Genomic DNA, 20,521 nt, shown 5'->3' with positions numbered 1-20,521 from the left:
TTTCTCCTTGAGTCAATTTTCAGTCTTTGACTCATATGTAAAACAACTGGAATTAATGTTTTAAATACTCTGCAGTACTTAAATTTGCAGTGCATGTGCCATGAATTCTACTATCATGATGGTTGTACAGTCACTACGTGCAGGACAAATCATATTGATTTTCTGTCCATTTTTTTCTCCAATGCTTGTTAATTATAAGAGGTTAATGATCACAGCCCTTGTCACAGCTGGTTGTAAATTCAAACATAAGTTTTAAATGTGTCTATTTTTTTATTTTCTCAAACAACAATGGATTTCATATTTGAAAGCCCAAATATAACTCTTTTTCCTCCCTAGGGGATATGTAAACATAGGAGGAAGATTTAAATTTTGGACTGCCAGTCATAGCTCTCCTTTTAAAAGTACTTTGAAGACACTAAGCTACTCCACAACAACTCTATTACAAAGCAAAGAATAATCTTTGCTAAATCTGACTGCTGGTGTCCATCCTGAATAACACGGCTGTGTGCTGGGGAGATTTGCAAGAAATCAGGGGAAATGATTCTTTCCTCACAAATCTAGAGGGCAACAGCTGAGCCACTCAGCATTCGAGCAGCCTCTCCTTGCTACTGCACTTCCCTTTCGTGGGCTGAGGAAGGAATGGTGGATTCCTTAGATCTTTCACTGTAGGGCTGCAGATTTGTCACAGCATTTTTTTTTAATCAAAAAATCAGAGAGTGACTGATCCGTGATTTTTGATAAAAAATGCCTTGACAAATGAGGGGGCCTGCAGCAGCGCCCTTTGTCCTGGCACTGCAGCCCTAATGAGGAGGGGGCATGCTGGTGGGGGAGGGGAGAGGTGCAGAGCAGTCCTGCCCTACATTCACCTTGGGCATGGGCATCGGCACTTCCTGTGTTCCACAGGACTGGGCCCAGCTACCTGCTTCAAGTGACCTGGCACATGGAGCACAGCACTATTCAGGTTTGGCTGTGCTGCCCCTCTGTCATGAGGCATTGAGGGAATTTCAGTGAGTGGCACTGCAACCCTGTTTGCCAGGTTGCAATGTTTTCTGGGCCCAGCCCCACAGGATACAGGAGCTGTTGCTGCAGGGTGAGTACAGTAGGGTTACCATATGTCCGTATTTTCCCAGACATGTCCTGCTTTTTAGTTGTTAATCACAGTCCAGGAGGATTTTTTAAATATATATAAATGTCCGGAAAATACGGAGGTATGATAAGCCTATCCACTGCCACCTCTCCTCTTGGGGTGTCAGCTCGCTGCAGCCTGCGGATTGCAAACCCCCTCCCCCTGTGTTCTGCAACCCCGCGCCCGCATCTCTGCAGGCAGCTGCGGGGGACCCGCGGCCACTTCTCCCTCCTCTGAGCATCACTCGCAGCTCTGGCAGAGCCTCAGTCTCCCACCTCCGTCCCAGCCGTGCAAGGAGCCCCCCTGCCAGCGGTCCGTGCAGCCGGGGCTGCCTCCCCCCGTGGAGCCGCTGCCGGGTCCCGGCGCAGGGGAAAGTTTCTCGGCGCACAGTGGTGGCTCCCGGGAGCCTGAGCTCCCCCACCCGGGAAGGGCCCGCGTTGCAGCGCCTCCCGCAGCCGCCCGGCCTGAGCTGCCGCAGCCTCGCTGGGTCCAGCTGGGAGCGGGGTGGAGGCTCCCCTGAGCCCGGGGGCAAGGCCCGGGCCACGCACGCAGCACTTCTCTGCTCCAACCCGGCCAGAGAGGGAACCTGCGGCTGGGGTGCAGCCTCGCAGGTGGGAGCACGCTGGGGCTGGGATGCCCAGCTTGGGGGCAGGCCCGGGGCCTGAAGCAACTTCCCGCCCCCCAGCTCCGGCTGCTGCTGCGCGGGGGAAGCGCCTGGCCGGGGGCGCAGGGACTGGAGAGCGCTGGGAGCCCGGGGAGGAAGCGGCTGTTTGGGGTGGCTGAGAGGGAGGGGGAATGTGGCGAGCTCAGGGGAGGAGGTGGGACTGGGATTTGGGGAAGGGGGCCAATAGGGCAGAGAGGGGGCAGAGTTGGGACAGAGACTTTGGGTGGGGAAGGGGTTGGAATGGGGGCGGGGAAGGGGCGGAGTTGGGGCGGGGCCAGGGGCCCCATGGAGTGTGCTCCTTTTTCAGTGTACAAATATAGTAACTCTAGAGTACAGGGTGGGCTTGCTCTTCAACACCCTCCTTTTCAGGGCCTGCTCTCTGCATCAGGTCAGCGGGGCAACTCATGGAGATCCTTCCTGCTGTAAGTCATGGACATACAGAGAAGTCACGGACAAAATGAGTATCCGTGACTTTTTCAGCTCTGTGAGAAACCTGCAGCCCTACTCATTGTGTACTGGCTTTTCCAAGATGATCTGTATTTCAGCTGAATCAGAATGCCCGTTTTGCTGCATTGCCAAGTCAGGCAATGTTCTGCAGACGTGAGAGAGTGAGGAAAAAAAGCCCCAGGACATCATGATCCTTTTACATTTTTGTGTTCTTCAGAGCCCTTAATACTGAGTAAGTCTTCATAACTTACTCTGGATGGAAGCCAAACATCATTCCCCCATATTACAAATAAGTTCACTAAAAGGTTGCACAGGTCACTTCAGTTACAGCTGACAACTGAACTCAAGGCCAAGTATTTCAGAAGTGACTAATTATTTTGAATTATGTTGTGATGATTGGGCAGACAAATTTACCCTAATGGTAAGCTCAACTGTAAAAAGTATGTAAAAGTTCATAAGGTGTCACAATAACTATAGTAACAAATGTTGATGGGAAAAGGTACAAAAAGGAGACAGAAATACTAAATTAATCTAAACAAAAAGGCTTACTGATATATTTCAATGACTATGCTGAAATCGTGCATGGTAAAAACAAGATGTGGAACTGGAAATTAATGAACCAAAATTGATGTGTTGGATGTTAGGCCTAATTGGTAGACAACACAATGAGGGGATGAGCTATCTCACCCATCAACTCCCTCTTTGGGTCCTTAAAGAAAGAGACTTTGGGGAAGAATACAAAACAAAAGACAGAAAAACAAATAGAGGCTACCAGAGTGAGCTTCAGAATCATGGCTGCCACCACCCGCATCATTTACTGGGATCCCAGGCCTTTGTCACGCTGATCTTGAGAGATGTCCAGACCAGACCAGGCCCAAGAGAGGGATCCAGATGACATTGTCACCCCTATCAGCTCCATCTGAATCCCAAATGCACCTGAGATGGAATGGGATTGGATTTACAGTAGCAGCAACAGCTCCAGGTCAAGCTCATAGAATCATAGTACTAGAAGGGATCTTGAGAGGCCATCTAGTCCAGTCCCCTGCCCTCATGGCAGGACTAAGTATTATCTAGACCATTTCTGACAGGTTCATCTAATCTGCTGTTAAAAATCTCCAAAGATGGAGATTCTACAACCCCCCTAGGCAATTTATTCCAGTGCTTAACCAGCCTGACAGTCAGGAAGTTGTTCCTAATGTCCAACCTAAACTTCCCTTCCTACAATTTAAGCACATTGCTTCTTGTCCTAGCCTCAGAGGTTAAGCAAAACATTTTTTCTCCCTCCTTTTTGTAACAACCTTTATGTACTTGAAAACTGTTATGTCCCCTCTCAGTCTTCTCTTCTCCAGACTACACAAACCCATTTTTTCAATCTTTCCTCAGAGGTCATGTTTTTTAGACCTTTAATACATTTTTGTTGCTCTTCTCTGGACTTTCTCCAATTTGTCCACATCTTTCCTGAAATGTGGCATCCAGAACTGGAAAAATACTCCATTTGAAGCCTAATCAGTGTGGAGTAGAGCAGAAGAATTACTTCTCGTGACTTGCTTACAACACTCCTGCTAATACAGCCCAGAATGATGTTTGCTTTTTTTGCAACAGTGTTTTACTGTTGACTCATATTTAGCTTGTGATCTACTGAGACCTGCAGATCCCTTTTGGCAGTACTCCTCCCTAGGCAGTCATTTCCCATTTTGTATGTGTGTAACTGATTGTTCCTTCTTAAGTGGAGTACTTTACATTTGTCCTTATTGAATTTCACCTTATTTACTTCAGACCATTTCTCCAGTTTGTCAAGATCATTCTGAATTTTAATCCTATCCTCCAAAGCTCTTGCAATCCCTCCCAACTTGGTATCGTCCACAAACTTTATAAATGAACTCTCTATGCCATTATCTAAATCATGGAAGAAGATATTGAACAGAGCTGATCCCAGCAGGACCCCATTTGATATGCCCTTCTAGCTTAACTATGAATCACTGATAACTATACTCTGGGAATGGTTTTCCAACCGGCATGTACTTACTTTATAGTAGCTCCATCTAGGTTGTCATTTCCCTAATTTGTTTATGAGGAGATCATGCAAGACAGTATCAAAAGCTTACTCAAGTCAAGATGTATCACATATACCATTTCCCCTCCCACATCCACAAGGCTTGTTACCCCGTCAAAGAAAGCTATTAGGTTGGTTTGACATTATTTGTTCTTGAATCTATGCTGACTACTTATCTTATTATCTTCTAGGTATTTGCAAACTGATTGCTTAATTATTTGCTCCACTATCTTTTTGGGTACCGAAGTGAAGCTGACTAGTCTGTATTTCCCGGGTTGTCCTTATTTCCCTTTTTACAGATGGGCACTATATTCGCCCTTTTCCAGTCCTCCGGAATCTCTCCCATGAGTTTTCAAAGATAATTGTTAATGGCTCAGATATCTCCTCAGCCAGCTCAAGTATTCTAGGATATATTTCATCAGGCCTTGGTGACCTGAAGACATATAACTTGTCTAAGTAATTTTTAACTTGTTCTTTCCCTATTTTAGCCTCTGCTCCTACCTCATTTTCACTGGCATTCACCATCTTAGATGTTCAATCACTACTAGCCTTTTTGGTGAAAACTGAAACAAAAAAGTCATTTAGCACTTCTGCCATTTCTGTTACTGTTTCCAGTCCCTCCTCCCCCTTTAAATAATGGGTCTATCCTGTCCTTGGTCTTCCTCTTGCTTCTAATGTACACTCAGTTATCTTCTTCTCTTTTTCCCAAAAGGACAGTTATGACCAGCTTTGATACCATCTAAGAAACTGTCAAACAAGGCTTTTTTCCCCTTCTAAAACTATCTCCAGTTAAAGGGAACAAGAAATGTTGTTAAAATGAAAGCTTTACTTACTACTTTATATTTCAAATGCTTTCATGTTTTCCCTTCTTTTCTGTATCTTTAAGAAAAAGGTTAAAAGGATGTGTAAGTAGCTTGAGATCTCTATATACCAAACCCTGAACCTTGTTTAACAATATTTAATGCTGGACACGACTAGGTTACGTTAATATTTTTGGGCCCCGAAATCCAATTAATACAACAATGCCTTAATTTTTGCTTGTTCAACTTGAGATAGTTTTAAAGGGACTAATTTTCAGAAAGCATTCAGCTTCCAGATTCTGAAAATCAGACCTCTCTTGAATGTCTCAAGTTGAGCACCCAAAAATTATAGCACCCAAAATTACTTTTACCTTTTAAAATCTTGAACCAAGTCACAAATATAGCAGCTCTAGCTTTTATCTACTCAGGCACACTGCCTTTCCAAGGGAAGGTGCAAAATCTATGTGCTTTGCTATCCTGTCTCAAACCAACTATTGCTCTAATGCAGGGGTCGGCAACCTTTGAGAAGTGATGTGCCAAGTCTTAATTTATTTACTGTAATTTAAGGTTTCATGTGCCAGTAATACATTTTACATTTACAGGGGCTGGCGGACGGAACCCCAGACTGGCAGTGGGCTGTGCGGGGCTGGCGGGCAGAACACCAGACTGGCAGCAGGCTGAGCTGCTCAGCCCACTGCTGGTCCGGTCTGGGGTTCTGTCCGCCAGCCCTTGCCAGCTAGGGTCCCGGCCGCCAGCCCCGCTCAGCCCGCTGCCGGCCTGGGGTTCTGTCCATCCAGGCCGGCAGTGGGCTGAACGGGGCCGGGACCCCGGCTGGCAGCAAAGTGCCACTAAAAATCAGCTCGCATGCCGGCTTTGGCACATGTACCGCAGGTTGCCGACCCCTGCTCTAACCACACCACCACACTTCCCTCAGAACCAGGAACAGAACTTAGTATTTCTGCTCTGTAACATTCTACTGATATCTAGCAAATAGGTTTACTGCTAACTGGGAAAGCGTGTGTCAAGTTCCCCTCTAGTCCACATCGACAGTAACAGTTATTCCTTGAACTCAAATGGTCAATGTCAAGTTGACACACTATAGGTTTGGATATCAAGCCCTTCTGATCACCCACTTGGGGTGGATCCTCATTGCTGTGCATCATAGAATTTGTTTTTCCAGTTTGCTGATTTTAAAAACTGGTTTAATTCTGGCAACTAGCAAAAGTTGCTAGATCGCAGGCCCTGGTTCTCATGGGAGATTTTAATCACCCTGATATCTGCTGGGAGAGCAATACAGCGGTGCACAGACAATCCAGGAAGTTTTTGGAAAGTGTAGGGGACAATTTCCTGGTGCAAGTGCTGGAGGAACCAATTAGGGGCAGAGCTTTTCTTGACCTGCTGCTCACAAACAGGGAAGAATTAGTAGGGGAAGCAAAAGTGGATGGGAACCTGGGAGGCAGTGACCATGAGATGGTCGAGTTCAGGATCCTGACTCAAGGAAGAAAGGAGAGCAGCAGAATACGGACCCTGGACTTCAGAAAAGCAGACTTTGACTCCCTCAGGGAACAGATGGGCAGGATCCCCTGGGAGAATAACATGAAGGGCAAAGGGGTCCAGGAGAGCTGGCTGTATTTTAAAGAATCCTTATTGCGGTTGCAGGAACAAACTATCCCAATGTGTAGAAAGAATAGTAAATATGGCAGGCGACCAGCTTGGCTAAACAGTGAAATCCTTGCTGATCTTAAACGCAAAAAGGAAGCTTACAAGAAGTGGAAGATTGGACAAATGACCAGGGAGGAGTATAAAACTATTGCTCAGGCATGCAGGAGTGAAATCAGGAAGGCCAAATCACACTTGGAGTTGCAGCTAGCAAGAGATGTTAAGAGTAACAAGAAGGGTTTCTTCAGGTATGTTAGCAACAAGAAGAAAGTCAAGAAAAGTGTGGGTCCCTTACTGAATGAGGGAGGCAACCTAGTGACTGAGGATTTGGAAAAAGCTAATGTACTCAATGCTTTTTTTGCCTCTGTCTTCACGAACAAGGTCAGCTCCCAGACTGCTGCACTGGGCAGCACAATATGGGGAGAAGGTGACCAGCCCTATGTGGAGAAAGAAGTGGTTCGGGACTATTTAGAAAAACTGGACGTGCACAAGTCCATGGGGCTGGATGTGCTGAATCCAAGGGTGCTAAAGGAGTTGGCGGATGAGATTGCAGAGCCATTAGCCATTATTTTTGAAAACTCATGGCGATTGGGGGAGGTCCCAGATGACTGGAAAAAGGCTAATGTAGTGCCCATCTTTAAAAAAAGGAAGGAGGAGGATCCGGGGAACTACAGGCCAGTCAGCCCCACCTCAGTCCCTGGAAAAATCATGGAGCAGGTCCTCAAGGAATCAATTCTGAAGCACTTAGAGGAGAGGAAAGTGATCAGGAACAGTCAGCATGGATTCACCAAGGGGAAGTCGTGCCTGACTAACCTAATTGCCTTCTATGATGAGATAACTGGCTCTGTGGATGAGGGGAAAGCAGTGGATGTGTTATTCCTTCACTTTAGCAAAGCTTTTGATACAGTCTCCCACAGTATTCTTGCCGCTAAGTTAAAGAAGTATGGGCTGGATGAATGGACTGTAAGGTGGATAGAAAGCTGGCTAGATCGTCGGGCTCAATGGATAGTGATCAACGGCTCCATGTCTAGTTGGCAGCCGGTTTCAAGCGGAGTGCCCCAAGGGTTGGTCCTGGGGCTGGTTTTGTTTAATATCTTTATTAATGATCTGGAGGATGGTGTGGACTGCACTCTCAGCAAGTTTGCAGATGACACTAAACTAGGAGGCGTGGTAGATACACTAGAGGGTAGGGATCGGATACAGAGGGACCTAGACAAATTAGAGGATTGGGCCAAAAAAAAACCTGATGACGTTCAACAAGGATAAGTGCAGAGTCCTGCACTTAGGACGGAAGAATCCCATGCACTGCTACAGACTAGGGACCGAATGGCTAGGTAGCAGTTCTGCAGAAAAGGACCTAGGGGTCACAGTGGACGAGAAGCTGGATATGAGTCAACAGTGTGCTCTTGTTGCCAAGAAGGCTAACGGCATTTTGGGCTGTATAAGTAGGGGCATTGCCAGCAGATCAAGGAACGTGATCGTTCCCCTTTATTCGACATTGGTGAGGCCTCATCTGGAATACTGTGTCCAGTTTTGGGCCCCACACTACAAGAAGGATGTGGAAAAATTGGAAAGAGTCCAGTGGAGGGCAACAAAAATGATTAGGGGTCTGGAGCACATGACTTATGAGGAGAGGCTGAGAGAACTGGGATTGTTTAGTCTCCAGAAGAGAAGAATGAGGGGGGATTTGATAGCAGCCTTCAACTACCTGAAGGGGGGTTCCAAAGAGGATGGAGCTCGGCTGTTCTCAGTGGTGGCAGATGACAGAACAAGGAGCAATGGTCTCAAGTTGCAGTGGGGGAGGTCCAGGTTGGATATTAGGAAACACTATTTCACTAGGAGGGTGGTGAAGCACTGGAATGCGTTACCTAGGGAGGTGGTGGAGTCTCCTTCCTTGGAGGTTTTTAAGGCCCGTCTTGACAAAGCCCTGGCTGGGATGATTTAGTTGGGAATTGGTCCTGCTTTGAGCAGGGGGTTGGACTAGATGACCTCTTGAGGTCCCTTCCAACCCTGATATTCTATGATTCTATGACTAAAAAAAACCCATTAAAACTCAGTTTTATAGTTTACAACCACTATATTCTATTTATTATGGCATGATAAACAAGCAAACACAGATTTTCTGCATTTTGGTCATCACATATTTTGATTACTTATGTCATACATTGGTAGGTTTGAAAGATGGGAGGTATGCAATGATGTGCTTTGGAGTTACTGCCCCCACTCTCATCACACAGCCATCTTACATATTTGGTTACAGGGATACAACTTAGAATCACAGAACTGGAAGGGAGCTTAAGAGGTCATCTAGTCCAGACACCTGCACTCAAGGCAGGACTAAGTACTATCTAGACCAGGAGCGGGCAAACTTCATGGCCTGAGGGCCACATTGGGTTTCTGAAATTGTATGGAGGACTGGTTAGGGCAGGCTGTGCCTCCCCAAACAGCCAGGCATGGCCTGGCCCCCATCCCCTATCTGATCCCCCCACACTTCTCGCTCCGTGACAACACTCCCGGGACAACCCCCATCCAACCCCCCCGTTCCCTGACAGCCCCCCCCCCACCCGGACCCTTTCCCCATCCACACCCCCCCACCATTCCCTGTCCCCTGACCGCCCCTGGAACCCCCGCCCCTTCCAACCCCTCCTCGCATTCCTGACTGCCCCCAGAATCCCTGCCCCTGACTGACCCCCACTGCCCCATCCAACCCCCCACTCCTTCCTGACTGCCCCCGGGATCCCTAACTCCATTCAACCCCCCTGTTCCCCACCCTCTGACCGCCCCGAACCTTATCCACACCCCTGACCACCACCTCAAACTCCCATGCCCTCTTTCCCACCCCCCTGCTCCCTGCACCCTGACTGCACTGCCTGGAGCACCAGTGGCTGGCGGCGCTACAGCCACGCCGCCCAGAGCAGCAGGACAGGCAGCTGCACCACCTGGCGGGAGCCAGCCACGCCACCACACAGCACAGAGCACTGGGTCAGGCCTGGCTCTGCAGCCCTGCCGACCAGAGCATTGCACCAGTGGCACAGTAAGCTGAGGCTGCGGGGAAGGGGGAACAGTGGGGGAGGGGCCGGGGGCTAGCCTCCCGGGCCAGGAGCTCAGGGGCCGGGCAGGAGGGTCCCGCGGGCCGGATGTGGCCCGCAGGCTGTAGTTTGCCCACCTCTGATCTAGACCATCCCTGACAAGTGTTTGTACTATCTGCGCTTAAAAATCCCCAATGATGGAGATTCCACAACCTACCTAGGCAATTTATTCCAGTGCTTAACCACTGGACAGTTAGGAAGTTTTTCCTAATGTCCAACCTAAACTGCCCTTGTTCCAATTTAAGCCCATTGCTTCTTGTCCTAGCCTCAGAGGTTAAGAAGAACATTTTTCTCCCTCCTCCTCGTAACAACCTTTTATGTACTTGAAAACTGTTATGTCCCCTCTCAGTCTTCTCTTCTCCAGACTAAACAAACCCAATTTTTTTTTCAATCTTCCCTCATAGGTCATGTTTTCTAGACCTTTAATCATTTTTGTTGTTCTTCTCTGGACTTTATCCAGTTGGTCCACATCTTTCCTGAAATGTGGCACCCAGAAGTGGACACAATACTCTGAGGTCTAATCAGCATGGAGTAGAGTGGAAGAATTACTTCTTGTGTCTTGCTTACAATACGCCTGCTAATACATCCCAGAATGATGTTTGAGTTTTTTGCAAACAGCATTAAACTGTTGACTCATATTTAGCTTGTGATCCACTATGACCCCAGATTCCCCTTTCTGCATTACTCCTACCTAGGCAGTCATTTCCCATTTTGTATGTATGCAACCTATTGTTCTGTCCTAAGTGGAGTACTTTGTAATTGTCCTTATTGAATTTCTTCCCATTTACTTCAGACGATTTCTCCAGTTTGTCCAGATCTTTTTGAATTTTAATCCTATTTGAATTTTAATCCAAAGCACTTGCAACCCCTCCCAGCTTGGTATCGTCTGCAAACTTTATAAGTGTACTCTCTATACCATTATCTAAATCACTGAAGAAGATATTGAATAGAGCTGGACCCAGAACCGATCCCTGCGGGACTCCACTTGTTATGCCCTTCCAGCATGACTGTGAACCACTGATGATTACTCTCTGGGAACGATTTTCCAACCAGTTATGCACCCATCTAGGTTGTATTTCCCAAGTTTGTTTATGATGAGGTCACGCGAGACAATATCAAAAGTCTTACTAAAGTCAAGATATACCACATCTACCGCTTCCCCCTCATCTACAAGGCTTGTTATCCTGTCAAAGAAAGCTATCAGGTTGGTTTGACATGATCTGTTCTTGACAAATCCATGCTGACTGTTATTTATCTTCTAGGTGTTTGCAAATTGATTGCTTAATTATTTGCTCCATTATCTTTCCGGGTACAGAAGTGAAGCTGACTGGTCTGTAATTCCCCAGGTTGTCCTTATTTCCCTTTTTATAGATGGGCACTATATTTTCCGTTTCCAGTTTTCTGGAATGTCTCCTGTCTTCCATGACTTTTCAAAAATAATTGCTAATGGCTCAGATAGTTCTTTGAGTATTCTAGGATACATTTCATCAGGCTCTGGTGATCTGAAGACATCCAACTTGTCTAAGTAATTTTTCACTTGTTCTTTCCCTATTTAGACTCTGATCCTACCTCATTTTTACTGGCATTCACTATGTTAGATGTCCAATCGCTACCAATCTTCTGGGTGAAAACCAAAACAAAGAAGTCATTAAGCACTTCTGCCATTTCCATATTTTCTGTTACTGTCTTCCCCGCCTCATTGAGTAATGGGCCTACTCCGTCCTTGGTCTTCCTCTTGTTTCTAATGTATTTGTAGAACGTTTTCTTGTTTCCCTTTATGTCCCTAGTTAGTTTGATCTCGTTTTGTGCCTTGGCTTTTGTAATTTTGTCCCTACATACTTGTGTTACTTGTTTATATTCATCCTTTGTAATTTGACCGAGTTTCCACTTTTTGTAGGACTCTTTTTTGTTTTAGTTAATTGAAGATCTCCTGGTTAAGCCAGGTTAAGGGTGGTCTCTTGCAATACTTCCTATCTTTCCTACGCAGTGGGATAATTTGCTCTTGTCCCCTTACTAATGTCTCTTTGAAAAACTGCCAACTGTCTTCAATTGTTTTTCCCCATAGGCTTGGTCTACACTAAACCCCCAAATCGAACTAAGGTACGCAACTTCAGCTACGTGAATAACGTAGCTGAAGTCGACGTACCTTAGTTCGAACTTACCGCCGTCCAGACCCGGCAGGCAGGCTCCCCCGTCGACTCCGCGTACTCCTCGCGGCGAGCAGGATTACTGGAGTCGACGGGGAGCACTTCTGAGTTCGATTTATCGCGTCCAGACAAGACGCGATAAATCGAACCCAGAAGTTCGATTGCCTGCCGCCGAACCAGCGCGGTAAGTATAGACAAGCCCTTAGATTTGCTTCCTATGGTATTTTACTTACCAATTCCCTGAGTTTGCTAAAATCTGCCTTCTTGAAATCCATTGTCTTTATTGTGCTGTTCTCCCTCCTACCATTGCTTAGCATCATGAACTCTACCATTTCATGATCACTTTCATCCAAGTTGCCTTCCACTTTCAAATTCTCAACCAGTTCCTCCCTATTTGTCAAATCAAATCTAGAACAGCCTCCCCCCCCAAGTAGCTTTCTCCACCTTCGGAATTAAAAAATTGTCTCCAATACATTCCAAGAACTTGTTGGATATCTGTGCCCTGCTTATTATTTTCCCAACAGATGTCTGGGTAGTTGAAGTCCCCCATCACTACCAAGTCCTGTGATTTGGATGATTTTGTTAGTTGTTTTAAAAAAAGCCTCATCCACCTTAACAGGGGGCGTTCCAAGGCTGCATGAGTTCCCCAAATCCTGCCCTTCTGGGCAGTAAAACTACATCAGCCCCAATGTATCTGGGACCTCTGTATTTGGGGAAGTTAGTCAGTAGGACATACCCCCAAAATGTTGAAGCTAAATACCATGTCATTTTAACAAACTTCAGCTTATCATTTGAAAAGAACCATAAATGTAGGGTAGTCAGACCTCCACTGTGAGTTATAATATACAATATACAATTAGTGGTTACTGCTGTATGTGATTACTACTTCTAAAATAACTTAGATAAACTACTTTCATCTTATATACCACATAAGGTCAATTTCTACTCTTGCTTATTCTGCATTCTTGAAAAGTACACATTCACTTGTGAAAATTAAAGAAAATAAATGTAAAATATTGAGTGATTTTAATTTCCTTCACTTGTATCAGATTGCTTTGTAACAGGATGGAAAATAAAAAAGTGCATTCAAACTATGGATAAGTCGTCCTCTTCTTACCATGATCTGGGGGACAAACTGAAACAGTACCAGTCTGTACTAGATAAGTGCTGGCAGTATAGTCCTCATCTGTATCAGAGTCCTGAACTGGCTGGATGGCATTAGTACTTAGCAACCACCTCTGGTTGTCATGGAGATTGGGTGATGGAGGAAGGGAATGTAAATGTTCAATGACTGATGGACTAGATGAAGAGGATGGCATGGGAGGACCTATGGAAAAATAAAAATAAAATATTTTAAAATATGGGTCAGGATATCACATGAGAGATAAATAAAATCCTTTCTACATCATTGAAAAGAAAGTCATTAATTAAAACAATAAAAACAGGGTGGGCAAAAAAAGATATTACTGGAGCATGCAATACAAATGGTTTTAAAAAGCTTAAAATGTCACAATGTAAGATTCTGATCTTGTGATCACCCACTACTGCAGAGTAGTAGCACAAGGAATCCCCTTGACTATGCTGAGTAGTAGATGAGAGGAGGCTCAGGTCTCAAGTAACTAACTACGTATAAAAAGGTTTGGTTTTCCAGTATTTGCAAAAGAAATTATTTTCTACTCTTTTAATCTGACTTTTGTTTTATAAGGGCACTGTAACAGCCAGAGGGCCTAAAAAGTAAAACTAATGGTTCTGTTTTGGGTTGAGGAAATTAATATTTATGTCATGCAAGCACACACATATTGCGCCATCCCTCCATTCTGCAGGTCTGCTCTGCTTTTGTAGGTGGGCAGGCAGAATGAAAGCATTCAGAAATCAGGATTCTTGTACATTTCAGAGCAAGATTCCTGTATACAAAAAGCCCCACCTCATTTTAATGGAAAAGACAGGCATGAGTGGAGAGACAGCATGAAGTGTTATGCTTGAGATCACAGATATACAGAAATCCACAACTATGGGTTTGTAATACATGAATTACCACTGATGAGAAGCTAGGATTTTAGCTAGGATTTTTAGCAATGTAAGGGGGAGGAATTATAGCTTATTTAAAAAAACACAAATATTAATTAAAAGGAAAACAAACATTAACTTTTAAAATCAGTGAAATGTTGGGCCTATCAAACTTCGGATCCCTCTAAACAAGAGATTAACATTAAGTTACTTTAAAACATAGAATCAGAGAAATGTAGGGCTGGAAGGGATCTCGAGAGGTTATCAAGTCAAGTCCCCTGCACTGAGGCAGGACCTAGGCCATCCCTGACAGTTTGTCCAACCTGTTCTTAAAAATCTCCAATAATAGGGATTCCACAACCTCCCTGGGAAGCCTATTTCAGAGCTTAAATATGTTAGAATTTTTTCCCCTAATACCTAACCTAAATCTCCCTTTCTGCAGATTAAGTCAATTTCTTCTTGTTCTACCTTCAGTGAACATGTAGAACAATTGATCATTGTCATCTTTATAACACCCGTTAACATATTTGAAGACTGTTATGTCCGCCACTCAATCTACTTTTCTCAAGACCAAATATGCCCAGTTTTTTTAAACTTTCCTCTTCATGAGGTTTTCTAAACCTTTTATCATTTTTATTGCTCTCTTCTGGATTCTCTCCAATTTATCCACATCTTTCCTAAGATGTGGCACCCAGAATTGGATACTGCACTCCATCTCAGGCCTTACCATTGCAGACTATAGAAGGACAATTACTTCCCATGGCTTACATAAAACACTCTTGTGAATACACCCCAGAATTATATTAGCCTCTTTTGCAACTGCTTCACATTGATGACCCATACTCAATTTGTGATCCATTATAGCCCCATAGCCTTTTCAGAAGTACTGCCACCTAGCCAGTTATTCCCAAAAATCAAGTTATGCACTTGATTTTTCCTTTTATTTTGCACTTATCTTTATTTAATTTCATCTTGCTAAATTCAGACCAGTTCTCCATTTTGTGAAGATTGTTTTGAATTCTTATCCTGTCATCCAAAATGCTTTCAATACCTTCCAGTTTAGTATCATCTGCAAATTTTATAAGCATATTTTGCACTCCATTATCCAAGTCATTAATGCATGACATTGTTGACTCATATTCAGTTAGCAAAATATTGACTAGTACTGGACCCAGGACTGAACCCCACAGGACCCTCCAAGTTTCACAGCGAACCATTGATAACTACTCTTTGAGAACCAGTTGTGCACCCATCTTACAGAAATGTCATTTAAACCATATTGCCCTAGTTTGGTTATGAGAATGTCATGTGGGACTGTATCAAAAGCCTTACTAAAATCAAGATATATCATGTCTACTGCTTTGCCCCCTTTTCTGTTAGACCAGTAACCCAATTAAAGAACATATATACACTTATTTCACAGCTGTTGCATACATGATGAAAAATATTTCCTAGTTTAAGCATAAACCAAATACATCCAGATAAAGACTAGAGAATGATATTGATATATTTGGCACTTAAAAATCCACAACTGGTAAAGAATGGTTACTTACCCCACAATAACTGTGGATCTTTGAGATGTAGTAGTCATGTGGATGCCAGTGTAGCTATATATGTGCCTTATGCATGGAGTTTTTTAAACCTCAATGTCTGTCGGGGTTGCACATGCACTCTGTGCCTCTTTGTGCTCCCACGTGAGGGCATAAAGGAAAGAGCAGTCCCCTCACCCCCCAGGTTCTCTCACAATTCAAAGCCTGTGGTACTTGAGAACTCTGAAGAGCAGGAAGAGGACAGAACAAAGAGTAATGGTGTCAAGTTGCAGTGGGGGAGGTTTAGGTTGGATATTAGGAAAATCTTTTTCACTAGGAGGGTGGTGAAGCACTGGAATGGGTTACCTAGGAAGGTGGTGGAATCTCCTTCCTTAGAGGTTTTTAAGGTCAGGCTTGACAAAGCCCTGGCTGGGATGATTTAGTTGGGGATTGGTCTTGCTTTGAGCAGGGGACTAGACTAGATGACCTCCTGAGGTCCCTTCTAACCCTGATATTCTATGATTCTATGAGGGAGAGATCCACACTGACAACATCTCGAAGACCACTATTGTTATAGATTAAGTAACCATTCTTCTTCAAATATATATTGAGATGGATCCCACTGGAAAGCAGTACCTCCTCAAGATGGTGGGAATAAGGAGTTTCAGCTGTATCATATGAACACGGATTTCTCTCCCAAACTTGGCATCTGATCTAGCAACTAAGTCCAAGGCATAGTGTTTGGCAAAGGTCAATGGATTACTCCACACTACTGATTTCTGATAGTGGCACATTTCTGAAGTAGCTGCACCATGTAGCCTGTGCTTGGATGGAGTGAGCCTTGATGAAGGAGAAGTACACCAGCTAGCTGGTAACAAACATGATCAATTTCAATATTCTTGGTGAAGAGATGGCTTTACCTTTACAATGCACAATTACAACTAATAATAGAAGTGCAACAGTGTGATCCTGTCAATATAATAAAGCAAACTCCTGGGTACATCCAATGTGTGTAACTTCTTTTCTTTTGGTGTAGTGTGGGGCTTCAGGAAAAAGACAGGTGGTCGACTGTGTTTTGATACACATCTGAGATCAGCTTAGGAATGAACTTCTGGTGAGATCGCATACTGAGAACTCTTCCACTAGGTACAGCCTTCTGGTAGATGTTTTCCTGCTCTGTAAAATATTTCCTGGACCTGTAACGAGTAGTCTCTGTCTAGTCTGGATGGAGTATCTGGCCCTGAAACTGAGATTAGATCCAGATGGTCTGGAAGCTGGTTTGAGGGCTGAATGGACATCTGTGGGAAGTCTGTCATCCAAAACGGTCTTGGTTAATAAGAAGCTATTAAAATGATTGGCTTTGCTCTTTTAATCTTGACAATTATCCTGGAGATCAGGGTAATCAGTGGAAAGGCGCAGAACAGCCTCTGTTCCATTGCAGAAGGAAGGCATCTGACAATGATTCTAAATTAAGGCCTCCTCTGGAGCCCAAATTCTGACACTTGGCATTGTTCTTGACATCAAAAAAGTCTAATATGGGGGATCTCCAGTGACAGAATACCAGTCCTATGCAAACCTGTGTAAGGACCTTTCATGAAGGGTTACAGATTACCTGCTCAGGAAGTTTGCTAGGCTGTTGCTCCCAAAGGATGAAGGACCATTGGGGTCACTACATTCCAAGTCCAGAATTTGATGGCCTCCAGGCAGAGGGGTGAAGAGTAGGAGCCCTTTTGTTTATGTAGTGCATGGCTGATGTATTATCTGTGAGTTCTGAAGGACAGATAGAAATGCCCCTTAGCTGGCTCAAGTATGCCCTCATTAATGGGGGGAGCAACCCCGGCTGGGACTGATGCAGTCAAAATGTCAAAGAGTTTCTGGGATTTCTCTTGTATTACTACTCATTTGATATCTAGGTCTCTGTGATACAAGATAGGAAAATCTGAAAGGTCTTAAAATCATCACTTGTGGGGACAGGGGCTAGTGTAACTGCCTCATCAGGCAAAAATGACAATTCTTTCAGTGGACACTGTGGATATTGTTGTCCATCTGCTACCCCCAGCTCCTGAGTGTTCATGGGCAACCTGATCTCCTCCTCTTCCTGGACATACTTGAGGGCAATCCACTGCAAGATACTCATGATGATAGTCCCCAGTATGGCCAAGGTAGAATGCCATATGGGTATTGATCAAAAGCACGTCAGGTTCCCTTGACGCTGGTGCCATGTGATAGCCATCTCTGGTGTCAGCCCTACGGTACTACAAGAAGGCAGAGCCCAGCCATCCCTGCTCAATGCTAGAGGGAAAGCATAATATGGTGATGGTGAAGAAGAATAAGACTTTTCAAACAGTGATGCCATGGAGCAATGCCTGTGCTCAAGTCCTAGTGCCAGGCGCTGCTCCAGTACCAACAATGTCCCTGGAGGGGAACTCGATGAGTCTATGAGGGCATATCTTGGGCCTGTAATCGGTGTGGTTGTCAGTACTGGCGTCTTTGTCTGTGTCAGTGCCAGTTTACTATGCATCATTTCTGACTGAGTGGCAGACTTGGATGCCTTGCCCTTCTCCTCCTTACAGAGCCATATCTCCTGATGTTTGAAGCTAAACTTGGGCTCCACTTGGCTGACCTTCAGTCCCACCCTTATGTCAGGGTGCCAGTGCAGATTATAATGATGACATTGTTGGCATTGGGAGAGATGGCACTGAGCTCAATGCCAATGTTGGGGCTGTTGGTGTCAATACTGGTGTAGAGACGTCTGGTGCTAAAGGCAGAGGCAGTTTCCCACAATGTAGCCTGTGCCAATTTTGATAGTGTCTTCTTTCCTGCCTTCCTTTTGCTGGGTTGTGCAATGTGGTTGAGAGAGTGCTCATGGATGAAGACCCTTTTGACCGTTCTTTGGAAGTATTAACTTCCTCTGGGTCTGAAGTGGTATACATAGATTGCTCTAGAACAGTGGCTCTCAACCAGGAGTCTGGAGCCCCGTAGGGGGGCTCGAGTAGGTTTCACAGGGGCCTCCAAGCAGGGCCAGCATTAGACTATCTAGGGCCCAGGGCAGAAAGCCAAAGCATAAGCACATGGGGCTCAAGCCCAGCTCCCTGAGCCCTGCCACGCAGGACTGAAGCTGGAGCCTGAGCAATGTAGCTTCATGGGGATCCCTGTGGCATGAGGCCCCAGGCAATTGCCCTGCTTGCTATCCCCTAATGCCAGCCCTGGCTTTTATATGCAGAAAACCAGTTATTGTGGCACAGGTGGGCCGCAGAGTTTTTATAGCATGTTAGGGGTGGGGTGTCAGAAAGAGAAAGGTTGAGAACCTCTGCTCTAATAGATGCAATTTTAGTCACACATTCCTAGAATTATGACTTCTTGAGCAGAAGGATTTACATGTCAAACATTTATTTGGGACATGGCTGTCCCTCAGAAAGAATAGGCTTTGACTATACCCATCGACCAGACCAATGAGTCTGCTGCAGATTGAGCAGGGTTTAAACCCAGAGTGTTTGAAGCCCTTCATGTTGGTCAGTGCACGGAACTTTACCAGGGCCGGCTTTAGGACCTGTGGGGCCCGATTCGGCACTTCAGCGGCAGGGGGTCCGCTCCGTGTCTTCTGCGGCACTGAAGGACCCCCCCCCCACCGCTGAAATGCCGCTGAAGATCTGGAGCAGACCCCCTGCCGCCAAATTGCCACCGAAGACCCAGAGCGGACCCCCCGCCGCTGAAATGCCACCGAAGACCTGGAGCGGACCCCCCGCCACCGAATTGCCACTGAAGACCTGGAGCGGACTGCCGCCAGGTGAGTAAAAAAAATTTAAAAAAAAAGGCGCCTAAGGTGCGGGGCCCTCTTAGCGTGGGGCCTGATTCCAGGGAATCAGTCTAATGCTGGCCCTGCACTTTACCCTGCTATGTCAGAAGGTGTACAGAAGTGCATGTCTCTCTTCTTCTTCCTTCGTCCTTTTTTTATGGTGGGGTGCAGTAGTCAAGGCCGGCTCCAGCATTTCTGCCGGCCCAAGCAACAACAACAACAAAAAAAGACGCGATCGCGATTGGCGGCGGCAATTGGAAAAAAAAAATGTTGCGATCGGCGGCGGCAGTTCAGCGGCAGGTCCTTCGCTCCTAGAGGGAGTGAGGGACCTGCCACCCCCGAATTGCCACAGGTGCCGCCCTTGGCCGCCCCAAGCACCTGCTTGTTAAGCCTGGAGCTGGCCCTGGCAATAGTGAAGATGGAGGGCAAGTGACCACATTTCAGGAGAAGAGAAGGAGATTCTTCACTGAAAAGGTAAATTTTAAGCTAGAAAAAATAGCACTGCCACGATCAGGAAGACTGAACTAGGAGGGTCACAGCCACTTCCCTCTTTAGGCAGCACAAGGAGGCACAAGGTGCATGCATAGTCCCAATATACTCACAATACACACAATATACAAAAAAAATCTGATCTCATGCTGTAAAATGCATGCCTATCTACAGTGGGATTTATACTGACACATAGTCGAAGAACAAATAGAATCAATTTTGCAAACTCTACTGTGTTCTAGAAAAGAAGCATACTGCTAATATTCTACATGAAATGAGATACTGAAAAGTTTTTGAATAAAATGTTATCCTGCCTGTAGATGGAGCACTCCGTCTGGAAACCAAGTAGCTGTATCACACGTATTATTTAAATTAGAAAATTAGCTTCACCTGCACTGTTATCATATACAAGATGAAAATGCAGTATTAAAATATCAGGGAAAAATTAACAGGAATTTTTTTCATCCTCAAATTTTTTAATCTAATGGCACTCAGCAGTACAATTACACTGGGTAAATGCACTAGCTCCTCATGTTACATTTTAGATTAACAATATATTGTCAATATTAATATCTTGAATTACCTCCTCTTTCTTTTTCCATTTCACATGTTCCTACCATTGTAATGCTTTTTTTCACTCCTTCGGTTTTGCTTCGAGAATGAATATAGCAGGTCCCAGGATATATCAGATTTCTCAAATTTAGTTTTAACCAGA

At 45.1% G+C, this 20,521-nt stretch overlaps 1 protein-coding gene across 11 annotated transcripts in view; it reads right to left on the bottom strand.

Annotated features, from left to right (window-relative positions):
- TENM3 (teneurin transmembrane protein 3) overlaps positions 1–20,521 on the bottom strand; it is a 1,277,620-nt gene that overhangs the window by 258,666 nt on the left and 998,433 nt on the right. For 8 of the 11 annotated variants that reach the window (XM_034771464.1, XM_034771465.1, XM_034771467.1 and 5 more), the window contains one exon: positions 13,103–13,312. The exons of the other annotated variants lie outside the window; for them this stretch is intronic. In XM_034771464.1, the coding sequence (XP_034627355.1) occupies positions 13,103–13,312 (210 nt within the window). The remainder of the gene's footprint in view (positions 1–13,102; positions 13,313–20,521) is intronic. 11 annotated transcript variants of the gene reach the window in all.

This window comes from Trachemys scripta, chromosome 5, assembly GCF_013100865.1.
Source record: "Trachemys scripta elegans isolate TJP31775 chromosome 5, CAS_Tse_1.0, whole genome shotgun sequence".
Classification (NCBI taxonomy): Eukaryota; Metazoa; Chordata; order Testudines; family Emydidae; genus Trachemys; species Trachemys scripta.
Note: the sequence above shows the minus strand (reverse complement) of the source record. Positions and strands in the feature narration are given on the sequence as shown.